The 23,897-nt window shown below is 42.3% G+C and overlaps 1 protein-coding gene across 6 annotated transcripts in view; it reads right to left on the bottom strand.

Annotated features, from left to right (window-relative positions):
- Positions 1-23,897, bottom strand: part of GABRA3 (gamma-aminobutyric acid type A receptor subunit alpha3) — a 521,426-nt gene that overhangs the window by 145,808 nt on the left and 351,721 nt on the right. For all 6 annotated transcript variants that reach the window (XM_060183138.1, XM_007530458.3, XM_016191453.2 and 3 more), the window contains one exon: positions 21,546-21,766. In XM_060183138.1, coding sequence (XP_060039121.1) covers positions 21,546-21,766 — 221 coding nt within the window. The remainder of the gene's footprint in view (positions 1-21,545; positions 21,767-23,897) is intronic.

Here is a 23,897-nt window from a genome sequence, read left to right as displayed (position 1 = left end):
AAATATCCCTATATTAGGATTTGCAGTACCATACAACATCACTATAATTTATAACTGCAGCCTATGACATGGTCTGGCACCGTGGTCTCCTAGTCAAGATCTCAAGATGCCTGCCTCCATGGGTGGCCAACACTATATCGTTTCTTCTCCAAAACAGAAGATTCCGGGTACATCTGGGTGACAAGTCTAGCAGATGGAGACCTGTCTCAAGTGGCCTCCCCCAGGGCTCTGTTCTGGCTCCTACGCTATTTAATATTTACATCAATGACCTCCCAGAAACTTCTTCAAGGAAGTTCATCTACGCCGATGACATCTGCTGTGCAACTCAGGCATCAAAGTTCGACATCCTCGAGGAAACACTCACGAAAGACATGTCTCTGATATCTGATTACTGTAAAAAATGGCGACTAATCCCTAGCACTGCAAAAACGGTATCATCTGTTTTCCATCTACACCATGCCTCGGCCTCACGTGAGCTTAATGTGCAGCTTGGCGATACGAGAATCTGGCATGAAGCCCAGCCAGTCTATCTTGGCGTTACTCTCGATCGCACTCTGTCATTTCACAAACATCTCATAAAAACTGCAGCAAAGGTGGGCGTGAGGAATAACATCATTGCAAGACTGGCCAGCTCCTCATGGGGCGCAAGTGCTTCCACACTACGATCATCCTCTCTGGCATTATGCTATTCAACTGCAGAATACTGTGCCCCAGTATGGTTCCGTAGCCCCATGTCCACTTGGTCGATTCCAAATTATATTCCTCCATGAGGATAATTTCTGGAACCATCCGTTCCACCCCGGTTCCATGGCTGCCAGTTCTTAGCAACATCGCCCCGCCAGATATTCGTCTTGATGCGGCATCATCTAAGTTCATTTCCCACGTCTACGCTCGACCGGACCTGCCAATATACGCGGATATCTTCGCCCACCCTGTTCAACGCTTGACATCTCATCACCCAATCTGGTCTCCTATGCCTACACTGAACTTCTCTGTTCCAGTCTCTTGGAAACAGAGCTGGCAGTCAGCTGAGGTCAAGAACAAACACCTCATCACAGACCCCTGCAAGCGTCAACCCGGCTTTGACCTAGCACGTTATGATTGGGCTCTCCTCAATCGCTATCGAACAGGCCATGGCCGGTGCGCCGCTATGTTCCACCGCTGGGGAGCCAGAGATGACCTGAACTGCCCCTGCGGCTACAGACAGACTATGACCCACATAGTCAACGACTGCCACCTCTCCAGATTCAAAGGAGGTCTCGAAACTTTACATCAGGCTCAACCTGATGCTGTTGACTGGCTACGGAAGAAGGGCAAATGCTAGAAGAAGAAGAACTATAATTTATGTAGTTTGACATTATATGGATATAGCTGTGCCACCGGTTGCTTCTGTTCTCCCTGGTCTAAGCTTTTAAGAGAGTCAACATATCAAAGACTCAGCCTATGTTTTAAAAAGACTCAGTCTGTGCTTTAAAAAGTTAGAGACATTCAATTTTTCCCCTCTCACATTAATTAAATAGTGATTTATCTGACCACAAAATGTGAGCTCATATCTAGAGGGATGCAGAGGTCACACAGGCTCCTAAGCTGAATATGAGACCCAGATCACATAAATCGATGGAGTTTACAGTCAACAATATTTATACACCTTTCCAATATTAGGGAGCTACTCTCTTCCGAGATCCAGCTTTCTGGTCCTTTTTCCAGCCATGATATCATATCCTCAGATAATAACTAGGATTCACCTGCATATCAGATCTCAGGCTCAGGGAAAAAAATGTAGTATGGCCACAGGCCCTTTGGAATATAACTAAAATATGCCTACTAGCTATCTACAGAATGGAGACCCAACCCCCAACTCTTCATCTGCACTACTCCAGCCTTTAGGTTCAAGACTGGTCAACAATTTGTTTGGCTTGATATGTTAATTATCTTTCCAGCAACCAGGTTCCAGATGCTACCATGATGCCAACCAAACGTCCCTGGACAGACAGACCCACCAATGTGCCCTGGAGCCCTGCTTCCCCAGAACCCCGCCCCACTAGGGAAAGAGAGAGACAGGCTGGGATCTGTCAACGTCAATGTTTAGCAGGGAAGCAATTACAGAAGACAGACCTTCCACCTCCTGCATCCCACAATGACTTTGGGTCCATACTCCCAGAGGGTTAAAGAATAGGAAAGCTATCAGGGGAGGGGATGGGATATGGAGATCTGGTGGTGGGAACTGTGTGGAGTTGTACCTCTCTTATCCTATGGTTTTGTCAATGTTCCCTTTTCATAAATAAAAAAATTTTTAAAGTCTTTTGGGAATATGTTACAACATGTATAGGTAACTATACAAGAGATAAATTATATTTTCCTAACGTGTTGTTTATCATATATATATGTGTTGTGTATGTGTAATAAATAAGCATCCAGATAAAAAAATTATTATTGCTATTCTAAGCTGTTGGGTATTACGCCAGCTCCCCTGCATTGCTTGATGCTGTGGTCTATTTACATAATCAGTTTTTCCCTAAAGATCCCCACCACATTATCTCCTCAGGGTATTGCTAATTCAGTTAAAACCATCACAACAGTTGCTAAGGACGTTTCTACTTCCCGAACATGCCTTTTGCCTCTCTCCACCAGTCTCCTAGCCATTTCTGTTTCTGACTTGCCACTTCTGGATTTTACCCTATAAAGCCCGCCACTGTTCTAGTTTCGCTCTTTTTCTCTTCTGCATCCCGACCTGGAGATGGGCTGGTGTGCATAGCGGGAGGCAGCCATTTTGCTAGCTCCACGTGGCCTAAACCCGCTGTGTTCACACTCAACTCTGGGATGTCTGTATCAATAAAGATTAGTATTACCATGCTGCCACGAGTTGCTCGTCTCTCTCTGGCGAAGCTAGCCCGGAATGTTAGGGCACCAACATTGGACCTAATCCGCCTAGCCCCCAGATAAGTATATACCACTTGGCTCTCTGCAGCCTCGTGTTTAACAAAGGCACTGCAGTTCCTTTTCTCCCTCTTCTTATTTTCTGAGACCCCTCCACCATAGTTGACCTTCCTCATTATGAAGAGGTTTCCTAAACCCTATACTCTTTTTTCATGAGACAGGTTTTCTATCTCTGGGACATTTTGCTCTGGGCCACACCTTGGATCCTCTTGACCATGGTCACAGCTTTCAGGAGATATGCAGGGTCCCTTCCCAAAAGGCTAAGGGACCTTGAGGCTGGGATCCAAGATTTAAGGGAACAGGTCATCCTGCTTACTCAGCACCATACATACTTTCTAGAGAAAATAAAGCCTGTCCCAATCCTGACCCACCTAAGCCCTCTGCATTTCACCCAGAGGCTTCCGTTTCAGCAGACACGTCTCTGGCTGCTGCCACCGCTTCTACAGCTTCTCCCACCTCATCTCCACCCCCGCCACTACACTTCTATCAGACACATAATACCTTTGCTGGCTTCATGATGGATCTTTTCCTCCGGAGCAAGTCCACACATTCCCGGTAAATGTTACCCCCAATAGATAGAGACCTCAAGCATGGTACCCGTATTCCTCCACAGATCTTACAGAACTTCCCCAGGCAATTAAGGAGGATGGAGTTCATGCTCCATGGACCAGATCCATTTTACAAGGCCTTCTCCAGAACCTTAATACCCCCCAAGACTGGAGGGATGTAGCTCACGCTACATACCCAAACCCACTCTTCCTTCAATGGGAAGCATTTTTTAGAGATGCATGTATACAGCAATCCCAGAGAAATAGCCAGAATCAGCCCAAGTGGGATGTTGAGTCTCTGTTTTGAACGGGTCACTTGGGAACCGGAATTTAACAGGCAGAGTCCAAGTTTTCACACAGTTATTTTCATCAGGTATGCCTCTGCGCATTACAGGCATGGGAGAGGTTACCAGCCCCCAAGGGAGCAGCCTCAGCCCCCATTCTATCCCTTCATCAAGAACCTGATGAATCCCTGCTAAATTCATTACCAGGGCCCAATCAGGTTTGAAGAGAAAGATTTAAACTTTTCTTGGAAATTAAATTGGCTTAGGCAGTATCTTTATCTGCCTACTAGCTGCCTCCAAGCACTGTTTGACCTGTTAAAAGGAAACAAACAGCCCTCCAAAAGTGTGCGTTAACCCCCAAAGTCTCCTTGGCACTAGAAAGGGTTAACCAGGCTCTCCAGAATATTCACCTAGTTAGGTTCTACCCCTCCTCTCCAGTAAATCTTTTGATCTTCAACCCCTCCCCTACCTTGGTGGGGCTATATCCCAGAGTCATGGTGTTCTCAAATGGCTTCATACACCAGTAGGGGGAGCTCCAAGACTTCTTACCGAGATTGATGCCTCAGCATCTATGACTCGCCAAGGAAGAAATAGATCAATTAAGGTCTTAGGAAGAGAACCAGATTCAATTATTCTTCCTTTTTCTCTCACAGATACAGAGTGGCTCATACGCCATCATTCTTGTTTTGCCATAAGTTTAATGTGTTTTCCAGGACAACTAGATAGTCATTTTCCTTCTAATAAATTGATAGCTTCTTTACCTCTTTTGCCTCTACTAGTATCTAAACTTTTCTCTCAAGAACCCATACCCTCTGCTCCTACAATCTTCACTGATGGTGGAAAAAAGGGAGCTGCTGCCCTTATATATTATCCAGACAAGCAATATCAAATCTCTGTTTCCTGAGCTTCCTTATAATTCCCCTTGCCGCGATAGCCTGAGGGTGCTTCTTCCCGAACACATGCTCTCTGGGTTGGAGAGAACTAGACTGGAGCCAACCTAGGCTGCTTCGTGGGAGAGGGATCAGGAACTTGTGTCAAGCTAGTGTCACAGGAGACTCTGGGACTCGAGGAGCCAGAAGGCAATCTAATGTGTGTTTAATCAGAAGAGAAGATTCTTTTATACATCCAAAGAAGGAAGTGGTAGGGTGTGACAAGGAGAGGGGGCAGAGCAAAAAGAGAGTGCAAACCAATGGGATTAAACAGTGGAAAACGGTGTGACTAGGAGAGGGGTCAGAGCGAAAACAGAGTGCAAACCAGTGGGATTAAACCAGTGGGGGTCTCAAACAAAACAATGATTATGTAAATAGATCACAGCGTTAGGCAATGCAAGTGAACCTAATGTGATGATCAAAATAGAAGGTTTTAGAAGCATACCAACATCCCCTCAGTACAAAGAACTTTATGCTGTTTTCAGTCCATTAAAAGCTGTACCAGAATCCTTCAACCTTTTGATAATGTGTATACTGTAAACCTACTTCCACGGCTTGCTCATTCTCATGTGAGAATTGATAACAACCCACTTTCTCCTCTTAATCCAAATTGCCTCTATGCTCTGTTCTCGAACTCAACCACTGTATATTCAACACCTTCGTTCCCACAGCCCTCTTCCTGGTCCCCTGTCCAAATGGAATGCTGCAGCCAACCGCCTCACCTCCACAGGAATTGTCCTAGCCTCTGTCTCTAATCCTGCTGATTTTCATTCCTTCACCCATGTTAATCTTAAAGGCCTTTGATCTCGATTTCCTGATATGCCTCTGGCACAGTTGAAACGTATTCTTGCTACATACCCCTCCTCTGCAGGTCTAATCAAGACATCTGCTGTTCAAACTCTTGGGGTTAACCTCGAGGCTTAAAAGCCAACATTCCGGCAAATTGATGTCACCCACTTACCCAACTTTGGCAAACAAGAATATGTGTTTGTCTCAATTGATACCTTCTCTAAGTTTATGTGGGCGACAGCTCAGATGGGAGAAAGCTCAAAAAGTTGATAAGCCATATGCTCTCCTGTTTTGTTGTAATGGGCATAACCCTCAACTTAAAACGGACAATGGAACTGCTTTTACCAGCAAACAATTTAAAGACTTTTGTTCCCTCTGGAACATTACTCATACTATAGACATTCCCTATAATCGACAGGGACAAGGCATTGTCAAGAAGGCCCATCAAAACCTTAAGGCTCAATTAAATAAAGAAAAAGTGAGAATATACCGCCCCAATATACAGCTGGCAAAAGCCTTACCTATATTAAATCTCTTCAATAGTTACAAAAACTCGAAACAACCTCCTATTATTCTTCACCATTCACCCTACCAGCTATTAAGGTCAAATGGAAAGACCCACTCGGTAAAATTTGGAAAGGGCCTGACCTCCTATTGACCATGGGGAGGGGTTTTGCATGTGTGTTTCTGCAGGATTACTCAAAACCTGTCTGGCTTCCTGCCTGCCATGTCCAGCAATACCAGCATGATGGCGCTGCTATCCCTGAGGAACAAAAAACACTGCAAGAGGACTGGTTGCAGGACGCATCTCAGGACCCATAATACAAAATGGCAGGATCTGAAAAATCTGGTTCACAGAGTCCTCTCCACCCCCTTCTCTGAATATCTTATGCTATGACTGGCCAGTTGTGTTTTGTGAGTGAGTTGAATGACTAAAAAAAATTCTGAGTGAGTTGAATGACCAAAATTTTTTGTACAACCCATTTTGCTCAGAGTACTCTGAAACTTAATTGACCTTATATAAAAATGCTGGATGCAGCCATGGTTTCTGGAGACATCCAGAAACAGTCCTAAAAACTTGTTTTTTCCTCTTTTGATTTTTTTTTTTTAATTCTTGGTATGAATGGGAAACGTTTAGTCTTAAAACTGTGTGAGTAGAAATGGTTCAAATAAGACAGTGCAGATCTAAATTTGTGTTTAAAATGATGTATCTTCATAACAAAAGTTTTTCTCCTCTTGTGTAAGACTACACGTTTATGTGTGTGTGGGAAGTTTGGTAAACATTAACTTTATCGTTAAAAGTGTAACTATGAAGCTACATTCCTACCAGGAAGGGTTAAGTGAAAAAGTTTTCAATACAATTCTCATAAAGGTAAAATTAACCTGCTAAAGTAACTAAGTATTTAAAGTAAAGTCTAAATATTCAACGTGACAAACATCTCCAAAATTAAAATACAAATTCTCTATACAGGACATTTTTGGAGGGACCTCAAAAGTGCCCTGTAAACTAATCTTGTGAAAATTAATCCACAACAAATCTGGCATCAATCTGACATTGTAAATGTTCCAAAAAAAAAAAGACATTTTGTCACTAACATTTGTTAACTCTCTAAGTAACCTGAGTTTTTTAAAAGTCCAAAGTAAAAAATAGCTAAAAATCAATATATTTTAAGTAAATTTGGTCTGAAGATCCTGCTGTACAGAGACTGATACACAAAGTCACATAAGATGACCTTTAAATAAAATTATAAAGATACTTAAACCAATTATAATCATTGAGTTATCAACTATAGTAAACTTCTAACCTGTTAAAAGTTTTTTATCTTTACAAGTAATTGATTACAACTATGTCAAAGCCTTCACATAAAGAAGCATCTTCTCATATGGTAAGATATTAAACTATATAAGAAGTTCCCCCGTATACAACTTATGTAAATTAACAACATTCACATATTTTTCTACACTTAACTAGTGTATCTTGTTTTGCCACTATAGGCCTGCCTTTGTCAGCCAACAATTTAAAGACTTTTTTTTCTTTTATAATATCACCCATGCCACACACATCGCTTATAACCCCCAAAGACAAGCGGTTGTTGAGAAAGCCCACCAAACACCTAGGCCCAATTAAGTAAAGAAAAAAGTGGGATACATCCCCCCAGTATTCAGTTGGCTAATGCACTAAGTATATTAAACCTCTTTTAATATCTATAAAAATTTGAACCAGATGCCCTGCTAACCATGGGAAGCAAATTTGTTTGTGTTTCCTTCACAGGAATCCCAGGAAAGCCATCTGGAGCCCTGCACACTCTAACATCGCCCACTAGATGGCACAACTACAGCGCTCCCCCTGAAACCAATGATGTGACCTGACACAATCTGAAGAAACTGATTTACAAACTCCAAGGATAAAACTTTGTTACTGCCTTTCTCTCACTTATCACTGTCTGCTCTTCCTTCTTCTGCTTCACCTGCCACGTTTTGCTGGTTCCAGCTCACTCTCTACAGAGAAGCAAAATTCCGGTGGCTGACCTTCCCCATCGAGATAGACGTGCAGCCTTTCATCCCCTGGCATTTCTTCCCCCTGGTCACCGGCATTGAACTGACGTTTCTAACAGACTTGCTGGTACACCTTTGGACACTCCCTTTACACTGCTGGACTTCTCGAGGACTGACTGTAGCAGTTCATGGACTTTGCAGCCAGCTGTCTCGGGATTCTGCAACGCCAGATCACCCCTCTCACCCCTCGGCCTATCAGGCCCCACTCCTCTGCCTATCAGGCAACACACTCTTTCTGCCTATAAGGCAGCCCCTCTCCGACTACCAGACCTCTCTTCAGTCTCACGTTGTCCCTTGCTACTCTTACTTATCCCTTCCTGTCTTGTGCCAGTTCTTTTTGAAAACGCCTGCACGATATCATTCAGGTTCCTTCCCAACAGGCTTCTGTTTACCCCTACACTTCTATTCCTGTCAGAGATGGAGTCTTTTACAGACACTGACCCATTTAAATATGGCCATTTAGAAAGAGGGAGATGTCGGGAAATTGTGAGGATGTGGTTGAGCTTGGCAGGGCTTGAACTTGAGGGGTGTGTCAATCCTGTTAGTCTCTCTCTCTGCCGAGAGGTTGAGCAAGGAGGGACAATGGTAACCCCAAAGGTGTGCCTCATTCAATCAGACTCCCTGCCTCACAAAGCACCCCGCATTCCTGATATTATGGCCATTAGATAAAAAGAAAGGGGGAGGTGTTGAGCATTATGCCAGCTCCCCTGCATTGCTTGATGCTGTGGTCTATTTACATAATCATTGTTTTGCCTGAAAGCTCCCCAAGATGTTATCCCCTCAGGGTATTTGTGGGGCTATGTGTAAGCTTGATAGAGCTTAGGGAAAACTCCCCCCATCCTTGGATGGAGGTCTGAGAAGACACACCCTTGTTAGTCTCTCTCAACCGAGATGAGCAAAGGGGAAAAACAGTCTCTCAGACTTAGTTCTTTCCTTTCAGTCTCTCAAACCCACAGAAAGCTCACTGCCTCCCTCCACTAATTGCAGGCCACATGGCTGCCTGTCTTAAGGTTCATTTACTCAAAGTTCACCTCACCTTCTGATCACAGAGAACACACTTTATCACACATTCCATCCTACACCTCAGACCCCATACAAGAGAAATTCCAAACTCTATGGCCTTTGATATCCATCTTCTCTCTGTCTCACGCTACTGGTTTAACCCCTATGTTTCTCTCAAATACCTTTGGATAATTAAGTTGCTTGCGTCATGGAGAATAACTGTCTTGTATCACATCAATTCCTGTCATACCAGCCCCCTACCAGAAGGGCAAGCTGACCTTTAGGAAACCTGTAATTTCTGACATGTTTGAAATATGCTCTTTGTCTGAATTCCTATTTAAACCCACATTCTTCTGCCATTAAATGAGAGTGCTTCAATTCTCCCTGGTGTCTCTATTTCACGCCGTCTCTTGAACAAGCCAGAGAGAACCAGTCATTTACCTTCATTGCTGGAATTCACCTCATGTGAGTGCTAGCAGGTATTGCTAATTCAGTTAAAACCATCACAACAGTTGCTAAGGACATTTCCACATTCCCAGCATGCCTGTAACCTCTCTCCACCCCCTTTCCTAGCCATTTCCATTTCTGACTTGCCACTTCAGGTTTTTACCCTATAAAGCCTGTTTTGCTCTCTTTCTCTTCTGCGTCCTGACATGGAGAAGAACTGGAGAAGGGTTGGCATGCATAGTGGTAGGCGGCCATTTTGCTAGCTCCATGTGTCCTAAACCTGTTGTGTTCACACCTGACTCTGGGGTGTCTGCATCAATAAAGAATTGTATTACCGTGCTGCCATGAGTTCCTTGTCTCTCTTTCTGGCGAAGCTAGCCTGGCACTAAGCTCTTTCTAAGACTAAAAGAAACCCCTTGCATCTCTTTAAGATCCTCATTTCTCCTAATCCTGGAACCTCTAGGACTAAGCTAATACTTTAAATATATCTTTTCTCTTATACCTTAATACAATACCAACTATGTTGACATCATCCAAATCACTATTAGTTCTGCCCTCCCAAGTTATGCTGATAGTGAATTCTTAGGGTGGACTGTAACCAGAGATAGAGCCTAATAGACGTGTTAAACATGCAACTCCTAAACTGGGTGAGATCTTCCAGAACACATGGAACTACATACATCCACATTAGATGGAACATCACCTAAAAAGTTAAAGATACTAGATATGGGGTAGTGTTTAGGGTATTGGGTAGTTATACATGACCATGATCAAGAGGCAATTATATAACTTAAGTAATAGTATTCAATAGACCTTTATGAGTACACTTAGACCTAATAAATCTGGAAATCTACCAAATTAGGAAATCCTTGGATTCCCACAAAATCATTACAGACCTAGACCTCTGATGGATCCCTCTCTGCACCACCACTGGTCAGGATTATAATGTCAAATTCTCTTGTGGGGCCTCTCAGGACCCTGACTTGACCATAGAGAAGCTATGATAGGGACTGTCCCAGTCTCTGAAGTGAGGCTAGGGTATTCAGCCCTGCCACTCTAAGAACATTGGTTCTGAAACTGCACTCTTCACAGCTGTGACCATGAACTCCAAGCTCACAACAATAGGAACTCAGAGGCTATACAGGCTCTGGTGCTACATAATAATTTATATGTGGGCTCTGGGTCTGGTGGATGGAGGTAAATATTTAGTACTATCCACAAGATATTTTCAAGAATGGGAGCTACTCTCAGCCCTAATAAAACTTTCTGTATTCTTAACACCATTTTCTCAGACTACGTGGTGTTTTTTTTTTTTTCATTTTTTATTAGTGGATTAATGTTTTACAGTCAACAGTAAAATGCAATAGTTTGTACATATGTAACATTTCTCAGTTTTCCACATAACAATTCAACCCCCCACTAAATGCTTCTCCACCTTATTGTAGCAGGAACTGAATTCTCTCCCCCACGTGAGAGTCTTTTACTTTGGCAAAATACACCAACTGTAGTCCAAGTTCTGTTTTGTGTTTCCATTCTGTTCTTATTTTTCAACTTCTGTCTTTGAGTAAGATCATCCCATATTCTTCCTTCTCTTTCTTGCTGATCTCACTTAACATGATTCCTTCAAGCTCCATTCAATATGGGGTGAAGCAGGGGAATTCACCATTTGTAATGGCTGAGATATATACATAAATATGAGCCACTCATCTGTTGTTGGACACCAGTGTTGCTTCCAGGTTTTGGCTATTACAAATTGTGCTGCTATAAACATAGGCACACAAAAATCTTTTGGGGTGGGTATGTTTGGTTCCTTGGGATAAATCTCCAGGAGAGGAATTGCAGGGTCAAAGGGTAGGTCCACTTGTAGGCTTCTGAGGGTTCTCCAGAATATTCTCCATAGGGGGTAGACTGATTTACATTCCCACCAGCAGTGCTGGAGGGTTGCTTTGCCTCCACAACCTCTCCAGCATTTGTTGTTGCTACATTTTCTAATGTATGACATTCTCATAGGGGTGAAGTAGTATTTCATTGTTGTCTTTTGTTGTATGCTTTACATTGGTTTGGTCTAGCTCTCCCCCTGCCAGGAAAATTGGTTTAGTCCTGCTAGTTTCACGGGCCCGCTTGTCCCTGTCCCAAAGAACCCCGACAGAGTTCAAGACTTCTTGGCACCGCCATGTGAGAAGGATGCAGGAGAGTTCTGTTTGGTGATTAGTTTGGGTTAGTTTATGAATCGTTGTTCGTGAATAAAGAAATACAGCTTCTCGGCCCAGCCGCGTGTCTCTGGTCGTCTCTTACCTGCCCGTGAAGGCAGCCCAGATAAAACAACATAAGGTGCCTACAACGTGGGACTGGACCTGCGCATCTCTCAGATAAGTGAAGACAATTTGGCTACCTATGCACTATGGCCTTCTTTTCTGCTTGTGAAGAGATCTCCAAAGGCGTCTGCCCTTTCTTCACGAGACTGTTTCGCTGTTTCTGGAACATTTATCTCTGGACCACTCTGTGGTTTCTGCCCAATGCCAGCCTGCAGGAGCCCAACGCCAGCCCGCATGAGCCAGCTTTCCGCCGCGTGGCGCAGGACTTCTAATTGTAATAGTTATCAATTGTGATAAACTTCTAACCTGCTACAAGTTTGTTTCATAGTAAGCAAATTGCAGCTGTCAAGTTCTCTACAGAAAAGCAGAATTCCAGCAGTGGACCTTCCTCATACAATGCTCCACCCCCTGGCATTCTTCTGTGGACATCTGCTTTCGACTGGCACTCCTACTGGACTCACTGGTCTCAAAGACTGACTGCAGCCATGCATTGGGACTCTAGGCCCTTCCCCGCCCCCATGCTAAGAAAAATGCCTGTCGAGGCAAGTACACCCCCCAGAGGCAGGAAATGTTTTTTTAAGCTGATAGTTTTGCCCACAGAGGCAAAAAATGGCCCCCTTAGGCCTTCCCTTGGCAGCACACTGGTTCTTGTTACTTGCTTACATGTTTCTCCATGCTTGTGCCAGTTTCTTTTTTGAAAATGCCTGTATGATATAGGTTTCTGTTCACCCCACACCCCTGATACTATAGTCATTTAGTTAAAAAGAAAAGGGGGAATTGTTGCAGGCTTTACATTGGTTTGTTCTAGCTCTCCCCCGCCAGGAAAATTGGTTTAGTCCTGCTAGTTTCGCAGGCCCACTTGTCCCCGCCCCAAAGAACCCCGACAGAGTTCGAGACTTCTTGGTGCCGCCATGTGAGAAGGATGCAGGAGAGTTCTGTTTGGTGATTAGTTTGGGTTAGTTTATGAATCGTTGTTCGTGAATAAAGAAATACAGCTTCTCGGCCCAGCCGCGTGTCTCTGGTCATCTCTTACCTGCCCGTGAAGGCAGCCCAGATAAAACAACAGTCTTTATTTGCATTTCTCTAACAATCAATGACTTTGAGTATTTTTTAATGCTTATTGGCCTTCTGGATTTCTGTGTTGAATATTCTGTTCATAACCTCTCCCCATTTTTGGATGGGGTATTTCTTTTCTTATTGCTGAGTTCAGTGAAATCTTTATTGGATTATTAGCCTCTTAGCTGATGTATAGCATGGAAAGATAGTTTCCCATTTTGTGAAGGGTCTCTTTGTTTGGGTAGTGGTTTATTTTGCTGTGTAGAAGCTTTTTAATTTGAAGTAGTTTCATTGATTTATTCTTGTTGTAGTCTTCATTAGAACTGGATTTGTATAAATGAAGTTGACTTTAAAATTTAGATGGAAGAGTTCTCTCAATATTTTCCTCTAAATATTTGATAGTTTCTGTTCTAACATCCAAGTCCTTGATCCACTTAGACTTTACTTTTGTGTTTGGTGAAATATAGTGGTTCAGCTTCATTCTTCTGCATGTTTACAACCATTTGTTCAACACCACTTGTTGAAGAGATTCACCTTTCACCATTTAATAGTCTGGGCATCTTTTTCAAAGATTAGATGTCCATAGATGTGGGGGCTTACTTCTGGAATCTCAATTCTATTCCACTGGTTAGTGTGTCTATTTATGTTCTAGTACCAAGCAGCTTCGATTACAATGGCCCTATAGCACAATTTGAGATCTAGAAGTGTGATGCATCCAGTTCTGTTCTCTCTTCTTAAGATAGTTCTGGCAATTCTAGGTATTTCCTGGTTCCAGAGAAACACCTGTAGCTTTTGTTCTATTCTCCTAAAAAAATTGGGTAGAATCTTGATGAGGATTGCACTGAATTTGTATGTGGCTCTGGGTAGTGTATTCATTATGATGATGTGAATTCTTCTAGCCCATGAAATGAAATATCTTTCAACTTCTCTGTGTCTTTATTTCCCTAAATAGTGACTTATAATTTTTCTGTATACAGGTCTTAAGTTTCTTTGGTTAGATTTATTCCTAGATAATATTATTTTTTAAAATAATTTTTAAAATTTATTTTATTTTTAAATATTTATTTATTCCCTTTTGTTTCCCTGATGTTTGAATGTTGTAATTATTATTGTTGTTGTTGGATAGGACAGAGAGAAATGGAGAGAGGAAGGGAAGATAGAGAGGGGGAAATAAAGATAGACACCTGCAGACCTGCTTCACCACCTGTGAAACGACTCCCCTGCAGGTGGGGAGGTGGAGGTTCAAACTGGGACCCTTATGCCAATCCTTGCACTTTGTGCCACGTGTACTTAACCCACTGCGCTATCGCCCAACTCCCCTCCTAGATATGATTTTTGTTGCTATAGTAAAATGAATTGATTTCTGGATTTCAACTTCTTCTAACTTAGTGTTTGCATAGAGGAATGCCACTGACTTTTAGACTTCTGTCTAAATAAGGTACTTTAGAGTTCACAGTTTTGGATCAGAACAGTTGTTTCCTGGTAATGTAATTGCCTGAGGCAAAGCAAGTGGTTAAACCTTCTTATGTTATTTATCTTCCCTGCAGGCTGCTGGAGCCTGAGGGCTTTTTAACTAAAAGTAGATTTTTTTTTAGTTTAATCACTCAGTAGTTGCCAAGAGATAAAACTGGGTGAGAGATAGATTGCACAGTGGTTATGCAAAGAAACTTCCATGTCCCAAAGGTCCAAAGCTGCAGGCCCAATTCACTGCTCCACCAGCAGCCAGAGTCAAGCCAGGCAGCACTCACTGGCCCTGTGAGTTTCTAAACAAATCCTATTGGTATCTGGTGGGTTCTGAGGCAATTATTCACCTTGACTCCTAGTTCATCAGGAGAACAATGTGGAAAGGCTCCCAGTATATAGCTCCCTTCAAGGACCACATGAGCTTCAATGGTCAGCAAAGGGCCTCCCAACTGCTGCTCCAGCCTCCAAGGGGCAGTAGCATTGTTGATTCACAGCTACAACTGGTGAGCCTTAGGTGACTCTTTCCTTCCTTCAGCAGCATTTCTGTTGATAAAACTCAGATGGAAGGTGTCACTTCAACTGGCAAACTGCTGGACTATTACAAGCAGCTCCCTAGTAGGTATGGGATTTTAGGTCACAGAATCTCTCCTTAAGCCCCTCTCTGTCCATAAGCCACAAGTGCTGGCACTCATTAATGACTTGGTGGGTTACCAAGTATCTTGTTGCATTCTCAGGTGACCCTGTTTACTATTCCTAGTTGATCAAGATACCAAGTATCTTGTTGCATTCTCAGGTGACCCTGTTTGCTATTCCTACTTGATCAAGATACCAAGTATCTTGTTGCATTCTCAGGTGACCCTGTTTGCTATTCCTAGTTGATCAAGAAGAGCAAAAGGTAGCTACTGCTACTCTACAGCAGCACCTCTGGAAGTGCTCAGACAACATTTTTTATCCAACTTCAGGCTATCAACCTCAGGGAGGACACAGACATGGGCCCCTAGAAAACATGCCTAGAGTGGAATTTTTAGCTTTCTTCCACCCTAGAATTCCTGATCTCATCTGCTCTGTTCTTACTTTTTGGTTTCAGTTCATTAGCCATTTTATCTCACTTTATGTCCTGCCACCTTCTAGACACCTGGTTGCAGAAACTACATGGTTCCATCCTGACTTCTCTGGGCAGATGATTTCACCAATGTGTCCTGGAACCTCTCCTGTCTAGAGTTCTACTCCACTAGGGAAAGACAGAGATAGGCTGATTGTATGGATCAACCTGTCAATTCCCAAGTCCAGTGGAAAAGAAATTACAGAAGCAAGAAGGTAGGAGTTCTGCACCCCCAAAACAACTCTGATCCATACTACCATTGTGTGTGTGGGGGGCAGTGATAGGAGAAAGAAGATAAGAGGGTTCAGAACTCAAGCTCCACCAGGTCCCATAAAGAGAGAGAGAGGACAATAAAAGGGGAGAGATTTGGATGTAGTAATAGGGTTATGTGTGGTTTGGAGGGGAAGAGAGGCCTTGACATGGAAGAAAAAGGGGACAATTATGTACAAATGTAGATAGATAGTTGTAGAGATGATACATAACCAATGTCAGTAACCTTGGGAGAACTGAGGTGGACTGCAATGGAGGATCAGGGATTCAGAACTCTGGTGGTGAGAACAGTGTGGAATTGCACCCCAGTTGTCATGTAATACTGTAAATTAATATTGACTCACTAATAAAAAAAAAGAAGAAAAAGTTGCACAGAGCAAAAGGAATCACCACCAAAATGGAGAGATTACCTATTGAATAAGAGAAAAATCTTTACATGTCTTACATCAGGCATAGGGCTAATAACCAAAATAGATAAAGAACTCAGAAAAGTCAGCAATAAAAAAACCAAATAGCCCCACTGAAAATGGGGAGAGGACACAGTCAGAATATTCACATTCCAAAATAAAAGATCCCACAGAGCCATCAAGAAAACGAGAAAAATGCTCAGTCACTATTGATCAGAGATATGCAAATAAACAATAAATAGACAACAATGAAATGCAGATTTACACCTGTGAAAACGTCATACATTAGAAGAGACAGAAACACCGTCTGTTGGAGAGGCCGTGCAGGGAAAAGGATTGCTGGTGGGAATATAACTTGACAACATCAGAAGTCTAGTAATGGACCCACACTATGACCAGTCAACACTTCTGGGACTATGTCAAAAAAAGAAAATACACCTATCCAAAGAGATCATGTACACCCATCTTCATAGCAATACAATTTATAACAGCCCAGACATGAAAGCAACCCAGGTACACGAGGGCAGATGAGTGTCTAAGAATGTACATATATTCACAATGGAGTACTATACAGCTGTTAAAGTGATGACGTTGTCTCCTTTGCCTCGTCTTACATGGAGCTTAAAGGTATCCTGTTGAGTGGAGATGCCAGAAAAAAGAAAAATGAATATTGGACAATGTTACTCATATGTAGAACTTGAGACGTAAGGACAGTAAGGGAAAATATAAGGTGAATACCGGACTGTGTTTCATGTAATGCCCCAAAGCAAAGAACTCTGGGAAAGGAGGGGAAGGATTGGGACAGAGGGAAGCTAGTGCCCTGGTACATGATGATCAAAATTTGCCTAGGTTGTGGGAGACTGTGTCTTGCAGACAGTTATCTTGGGGTAATGAGAAATTGTACCTGTGTCATCAATAGTTCTATAACTATGAATCTGCAAAAAAAAAAAAAAAAAAAAAACCTCAAAACTCTATTTTATTACTGAGTTGAATTTATCCCAGAGATGCAAGTATGGCTCATTATATGCAAAACAATAAACGTCATTCACCACACAAACAACAGGAAACCCCAAAACCGTATGATTATATCAACAGATGCAGAGGAAGCCTTTAAAAAGATCCAAATATCTTCTCATAATCAAAACATTAAAATATAGGGATAAACGGAAATCTTCTCAAACTAGTATCTTCATGCAGAAAACTGAAAGCCAAAGTCATAGTCAATGGCAAGAAACTCAAAATTAACTTTCTTAGATTAGGTACAAGACAGGGGCTGGCCATTGACATCACTGCTATGCAGTTTAAGTCCTAGGCATAGGAATCATGCAAGAGAAAGGAATTAAAGGGATACAGGTTGCAAGAGAAACTGTCAAACTGTCACTATTTGCAGCATAGATGTATATGTATATATATATGTGTGTGTGTGTGTGTGTGTGTGTGTGTGTGTATGTATGTATCAGGAGTCTCCAAGAGAAAAGTCCTAAAAATTATTTAACAATATAGTGATGTGGCAGGCTACAAAATTAATGAACAAAAATCAATGGCTTAATTTGGAGGACAGAGTATTTTGACACCTATCACAGGGAAAAGAAAAATTATAGCTACGTGCCAATATCAGTATTGTAAATAATCAACTCCCAATAAAATGACTGGAATTTGTAAAAGAAAAAAATAGTAATAAGATAAACAATAGCAACAAGTGAACAAATGCTGGTGACGAGAGAAGGAAGCCCTAATATACTGCTGATAGGAATGCAAATTAGTGCAACCTCTGTAGAAAATAGTTTGGAAGTTGCTGAAAACATTAAAAATCAATCTACTATATGCTCCAGCAATTCCTCTTCTAAGCATATATTAAAAAAAACACCTATATGGAAAGATCTACACACATCTATGTTCATGGCAGTGTTATTCGTAATTGCCAACATTTGGAAACAAACCCATGTGTCAAATGACAGATGTATGGCTAAAGAAGTTATGGCATAACACACAATGAAATACTACATTGCTGTAAGACAGGAGGAAATACTCATTCTCCTCTGCTACAAATGGATGTAATCAGAGAGACTCATGTTGAGTGAGATAAGCCAGGAGCAGAAGGATGAATACTCAATCTTACTTACAGATGGGCTCTAAGAAACAAAGCAAAAGGCAGAGTGAATCCTCAGAGGACCATAATCCATGGCAGCAGATTAAGGCACAGAGTTGGGGGAGGGAATGTTAATAAGGGGAAGTCAAGGCCCTATGTCCCCCTGGTGGAGTAAGATGCTGCTTTGGTGGTGGGTGAAATGTATAGACACCATCTTGGGGAATGGGGAAATGCATCCTTGTGAAAACAAAAACCCTGTGAATCAGCATTTCCTCAGTAAAGTGATACTGGACTTGGAAAAAAAAAGAATAAAGTAAGACTCCACAGAAATGCAGTCAAGAGGAGATGAACTGGACAATTTCCAGAAGCAAGGCTATTTTTTTCTTTCTACTGTCTCTTTTTTTTTTCTATTCTTTTGTGAATAATAGTGGGTTACAGGATTGTAAGATTACAGTGTGTAGTTCCACGCCATGCCTGCCCAGAAGCGATTGCACTGATGACCACATCGAGTTTTCAAGATGCTGCCCACAATATTGGCTTTATGAACACAGCACTGCTCAGCCTCCTTGGCTGGTCCCTAGCTGACATGTAGCTACCTCCTCTTCTTCTGCCTCAGTGAACATGATGGGAGAAGTCTGCATACTAAGGTCTGATGTCAACCTCATATTGTATACTCCCCTAAAGTGGACATGTCCAGTTCCTCTCCCTCTCCTTTTCCCTCCCCCTCCTTCCGCAACCCCCGCCCCGGGGCTCGAGATTTGTCTATCCTAAAAGAAGATAAATCTTTCCTGAACTTTTCTTGTTCAAAGGTACCCTTTGTTCATAGACTTACCGTGGATAAATAATTATCTCGACACTCCCATGATCTACGTAGATTGTAGCACCTTGATTCACTGACATTGCCTGGCTCCTTCCTCCTGGCTGCCATACTGCCGTAAGCTGCTTTCACTGCCCCCTTGCTGTCTGGCCCTGTCTCCATATTCACCCACTCCTCTGAAGCAGAATCTCACTACTCCTTTCCCAAATTACTTCAGCTTGACATAAGCTATTCCCCAAGTCTAGTCTTACTCCCTTCAATTATATCTGGTCCACAGTAATGACAGTGAGATATTAAATAAAGCCTCATTCCCTCCCTTAGAAAATGTAATTCCTGCATATTATAACTGCACACCTGTTTTTATCTCCCTAGAGCATTCATCTTCTCTTCCTCCATTTTCTATAACTACAAATTCTATACATCTAGCAATTCAGAAAGGAACATTAACATTACTATGATATTAATACTTTGTTCTTGCATCATCCAGGTACTCAGTTTAACACAGCCACAAAGAAGTGAGCTGCTCATTCTTTTTTTATATATATAATTATTAAAAATATTTATTTATTTTCCCTTTTGTGGTGTCCTTGTTTATTGTTGTTATTACTGTTGTTCTTGATGTCATCGTTGTTCGATAGGACAGAGAGAAATGGAGAGAGGAGGGGAAGACAGAGAGAAGGAGAGAAAGATAGACACCTGCAGACCTGCTTCACCTCTTGTGAAGCGACTCCCTTACATACAGAGAGCCAGGGGATTCAACCAGGATTCTTAAGCTGGTCCTTGCACTTTGTACCACATGCGCTTAGCCCGCTGCACTACTGCCCGACTCCCGTGAGCTGCTCATTCTTTAGCCTTTTACACATGCACCTTTCAATAAATGGTGTATGGCTATCTGTTGGTGCTTTTCATCTATTACATTGTGACTATCTTGAGGACCAAGACCAAGCCTCATTAATAATGGTTTCAGACACAGAACCTAGTCTATGTCATCTGGAGACTCGGAAGGCAAAACACACTTGGTGAATGAATAAAATACCACAAATGCTTCTTTCATCCATAATCCCTCTGCTTCCTGTTCATCTTCTCCAGCATCTCTCCCTGTACTGGTTTAAATCTGTTCCCTACCCAGCTATTGCGTCTATTGCATCTCCTACAGTCTATCCCTATTTCTTTGCATATCAGTAGTTTTAAATCTTCAGTTTTGCTTTCAGATATAATGCCCTTGGAATCATTTCCAGTGTAATAGACTTTTTTGCCCCAACACTACAAATATCTCTTGACGGTTGTTCCATGCTTCTCCTTAGCACCTCAGCTGTCTATGGTCACTTGCTGACTTTCCCTCCTCACATAAATAAGGATTAGTCAGACAGCACTGAATGAGAATTTATTGCACGGAAAGATAGGACCCCTTAGTGCAGGCTGGGTGACCATTTAAAAACTGCATCTTCGTTATTTTGCACAATGAAGCTGAATTAATGTATGTCTGGTGAATGTGTGATGATGACAAAGTATGCAGTAGAGGAGACGGTGGAGAAAAGGAGAATGGATAAGCAGAACTGGGGAGAAGAAGGTGGCGAGAGGAAGGAAAGTAATCTGGAGAACAGGTCAATAAAACCAGCATGAACATATTTATTTTGCTAGTCACTTTGTCCATTTTCTACATTTAGGTCTTTCTATGTACCATCTATATATCAACATGCCATCTACCTATGAATTAGTCATATATTTATTACTTGTTATTCATATAACTTTTATCTGTTCATCCATCTGCTATCTTATTAAACTACTCATCAATTTACAGTAAGAGCAGAGGGAAGATGAAAGTGAGAGATTATTAGATGAGAGAAAAGGAGTTGAAGTAAAGAAAATAAAGTAAAATAAGGAGACTAGACATTAGGGACAAAGAAGAAAATACTGGTTTTTATGCTCTGGGGGGTTAGAAAATATATTAGTAACTATATAAATTTATATACAATATAGTGCTTACTATATAAATATGTAGTATTTTTGAAAAGATAGTCGATAGTCTTAAATTATTTGGAGCCTTCACTATTAACCACTCAGAATTCTCAGGTAATATGGCAAAAATATGAGCTACTAACAACATGAGAGCACAGGACTTACATGACTGAGGGCCCAGAGGTTCTGGGTTCAACCACTGCTATCATATGCCAGAACTGAGCAGTGACCTGCTTTCTTTCTCTCTCTCATAAATAAGCAAACCCTAAAATGTGGCCAAAATGTATGTTGTCAAGTGTGTGTGTGTGTGTGTGTGTGTGTGTGTGTGTCACAAACTATTTCAATTAATTTCTCACCATTGTGTCACAGTGGTGGTGTTTATGGGTGTCTATAATACATTCATCTGTGCATCGTTGAGTTTGTTTAGCTGTGAATATGTTATGAAATCTGTTGCAATAAACTTCCAAATATGCTAGAGACCATTATCTCCTAATGCACTTCTAATGGAGACACCTCTGCAGCCCACACTGCTGCCCCCGCCCCTGTTCTGTTTCTGCTGTGCGCATGCTCTGACCTCATGGTGTAGAGCAGGGTCCCGTTGTCCACCAGTCGCAGCAGCTTATTTGGCGTGGTCATGTTATGGGCTACCGATTTCTTGCCGTTGTGGAAGAAGGTGTCAGGGGTCCATATCTTACTTGCCAGGAGATTGTTCAGTGGCAGGACCTTCATGGGCCCATCGAATTTCAGCCTCTCATCATGCCATGTCTGTCGGAAAAAGACATCGATGGTGTACTCCTAGGGACAAAGACACAGAGATGGTTAACAGAGTGCTGATGACCACTGACCACTTAATGTACACCATTTCCTCTGCTGCAGGCTATTAACGGTGAGAAGAGCCAAGATGTACATTCAGTGAAGAATGCCACAGTGAGAAGCAGCTGCAGGGATAATGTCCGATCAGACTTCCCTCAGGAAGGTCACAGTCAAGAGCACTGTGTGCTTTCTGTAGGCTGACACCAGACTTTGCTTATCACAAGGCAAGATATCATTTACATAGAGACATCTCTAGTAGGAAAACATCCTAGTGCCTTCCCTTGTGTGTAGCAATGTGCAGTCATTTGCATATCAAATACTGATGTGAAAAAAGTCATAGAAGGGGTCAGGCAGTAGCACTCTGGGTTAAGCGCAGGTGGCACAAAGCACAAGGACCGGCAAAGGGTCCTGGTTTGAGCCCTGGCTCCCCACCTGCAGGGGAGTCACTTCACAACCGATGAAGCAGGTCTGCAGGTGTCTCTCTTTGTCTCCCCCTCAGTCTTCCCCTTCTTATTTCTCTCTGTCCTATCCAACAATGATGACATTAACAACAACAATAACTACAACAACAAATGTGAAAATAAATAATAAAAAATTTAAAAAAAGAAAGTCATAGAATGAGAATCTTAGGGAAAGGGAGGGTCAACCACTAAACTGTGGTCACTTTCTGTTGTTAAAATTCGGCGGCTCTTGCTGGGCGGGCTTGCTTCACGGGCGGGTAACAGAGACGCGGAGACAACGGCTGGGCAGGGAAGCTGTATTTCTTTATTCAGGAACAACGATTCATAAACTAAACCAAACTAATCACCAAACAGAACTCTGCTGTCTCTTTGCGGCGGCGCAAGCACTCTCTCTTACTCTGTAACTCTCCAACTCCCGAACTCTGGAACTCTCGAACTCTGGCGGGGTTCCTTCGGGATGGGGCCAAGCAGGCCCACGAAACTAACTGGACTGATCCAATTCTCTTGGTGGGGGAGAACTACCCAACGTAAAGCATACAACAATTCCCCCTTTTCTTTTTAACTAAATGACTATAGTATCAAGGGTGTGGGGTGAACAGAAACATATATCATACAGGCATTTTTAAAAAAGAAACTGGCACAAACATGGAGAAACATGTAAGCAAGTAACAAGAACCAGTGTGCTGCCAAGGGAAGGCCTGAGGGGGCCATTTCTGCCTCTGTGGGCTAAACTTTATCAGCTTAAAAAAAAACATTTCTTGCCTCTGGGGGGCTACTTGCCTCGACGGGAATTTGCATGGGGGCGGGGAACGGCCTAGGGTCCCAAAGGCAGCTGGCTGCAATTTACTTACTATGAAACAAAACTTGTTATTAGCATATTTCTAATAGAGAAGGAATTTGAGACTTTTACATATCAACAACGTCTTTTAACCTTTTGTTACACCCATTCAAGATGGAGACACACCCTAGGTGTGCGCAGGAAAGGAAACCTCAGGCATGAGAATAATTAGCATAGCCATTGTGCGATCTACCATTTCTAATAGAGAAGGTAATGGAGAGTTTTACAAATCAACAAGTCTATTTAACCTTTCGTTTAGACCAACTTAGTTAAAATATATTGATTGTTAACTAATTTTTACCTCAGACTTTAAATGTAAGTTAATTTTATCTTTATGAGAATTACGTTGAAAACTTTTTTCATTTAACTTTGTCTAGTAAGAATTTAGCCTTAAAGTTACTGTTTACCAAACTTTAAACATACACATAAACATGGTCATTAATACACAAGGAGAGAAACCTTTGTTACGAAGACATGTCATTTTAAACATGAATTTAAATCTGTACTGTCTTAGTTGTTGGGGGGGAGCGTTGTCCAGTGGTGGTCTCTTGGGCAGCTTCACTTCTAGGAACTGCAGGTTGCGATCTCTGCACAAATCTCTGCGTACTCCAGCTTGTCTGCCTTCAGACCGGACCGGCAGCTGGAGATCTCGTGTGCCCAGTTTCGGCAGGGAGCCCAGGGGTCCGGGAGGTCCGGGATCGTTCCAGAATTCATAGCAAGAGGGTGTGCGGGCCGTCTTTGTAGAAGGCGTGGGCCTAGGTGCCCAGGGGTGGCGGCCATGATAGGCTGCCGCAGCCCTGCCCCATGGCCCTGC

This window comes from Erinaceus europaeus, chromosome X (genome assembly GCF_950295315.1).
Source record: "Erinaceus europaeus chromosome X, mEriEur2.1, whole genome shotgun sequence".
Taxonomy (NCBI): Eukaryota; Metazoa; Chordata; class Mammalia; order Eulipotyphla; family Erinaceidae; genus Erinaceus; species Erinaceus europaeus.
Note: the sequence above shows the minus strand (reverse complement) of the source record. Positions and strands in the feature narration are given on the sequence as shown.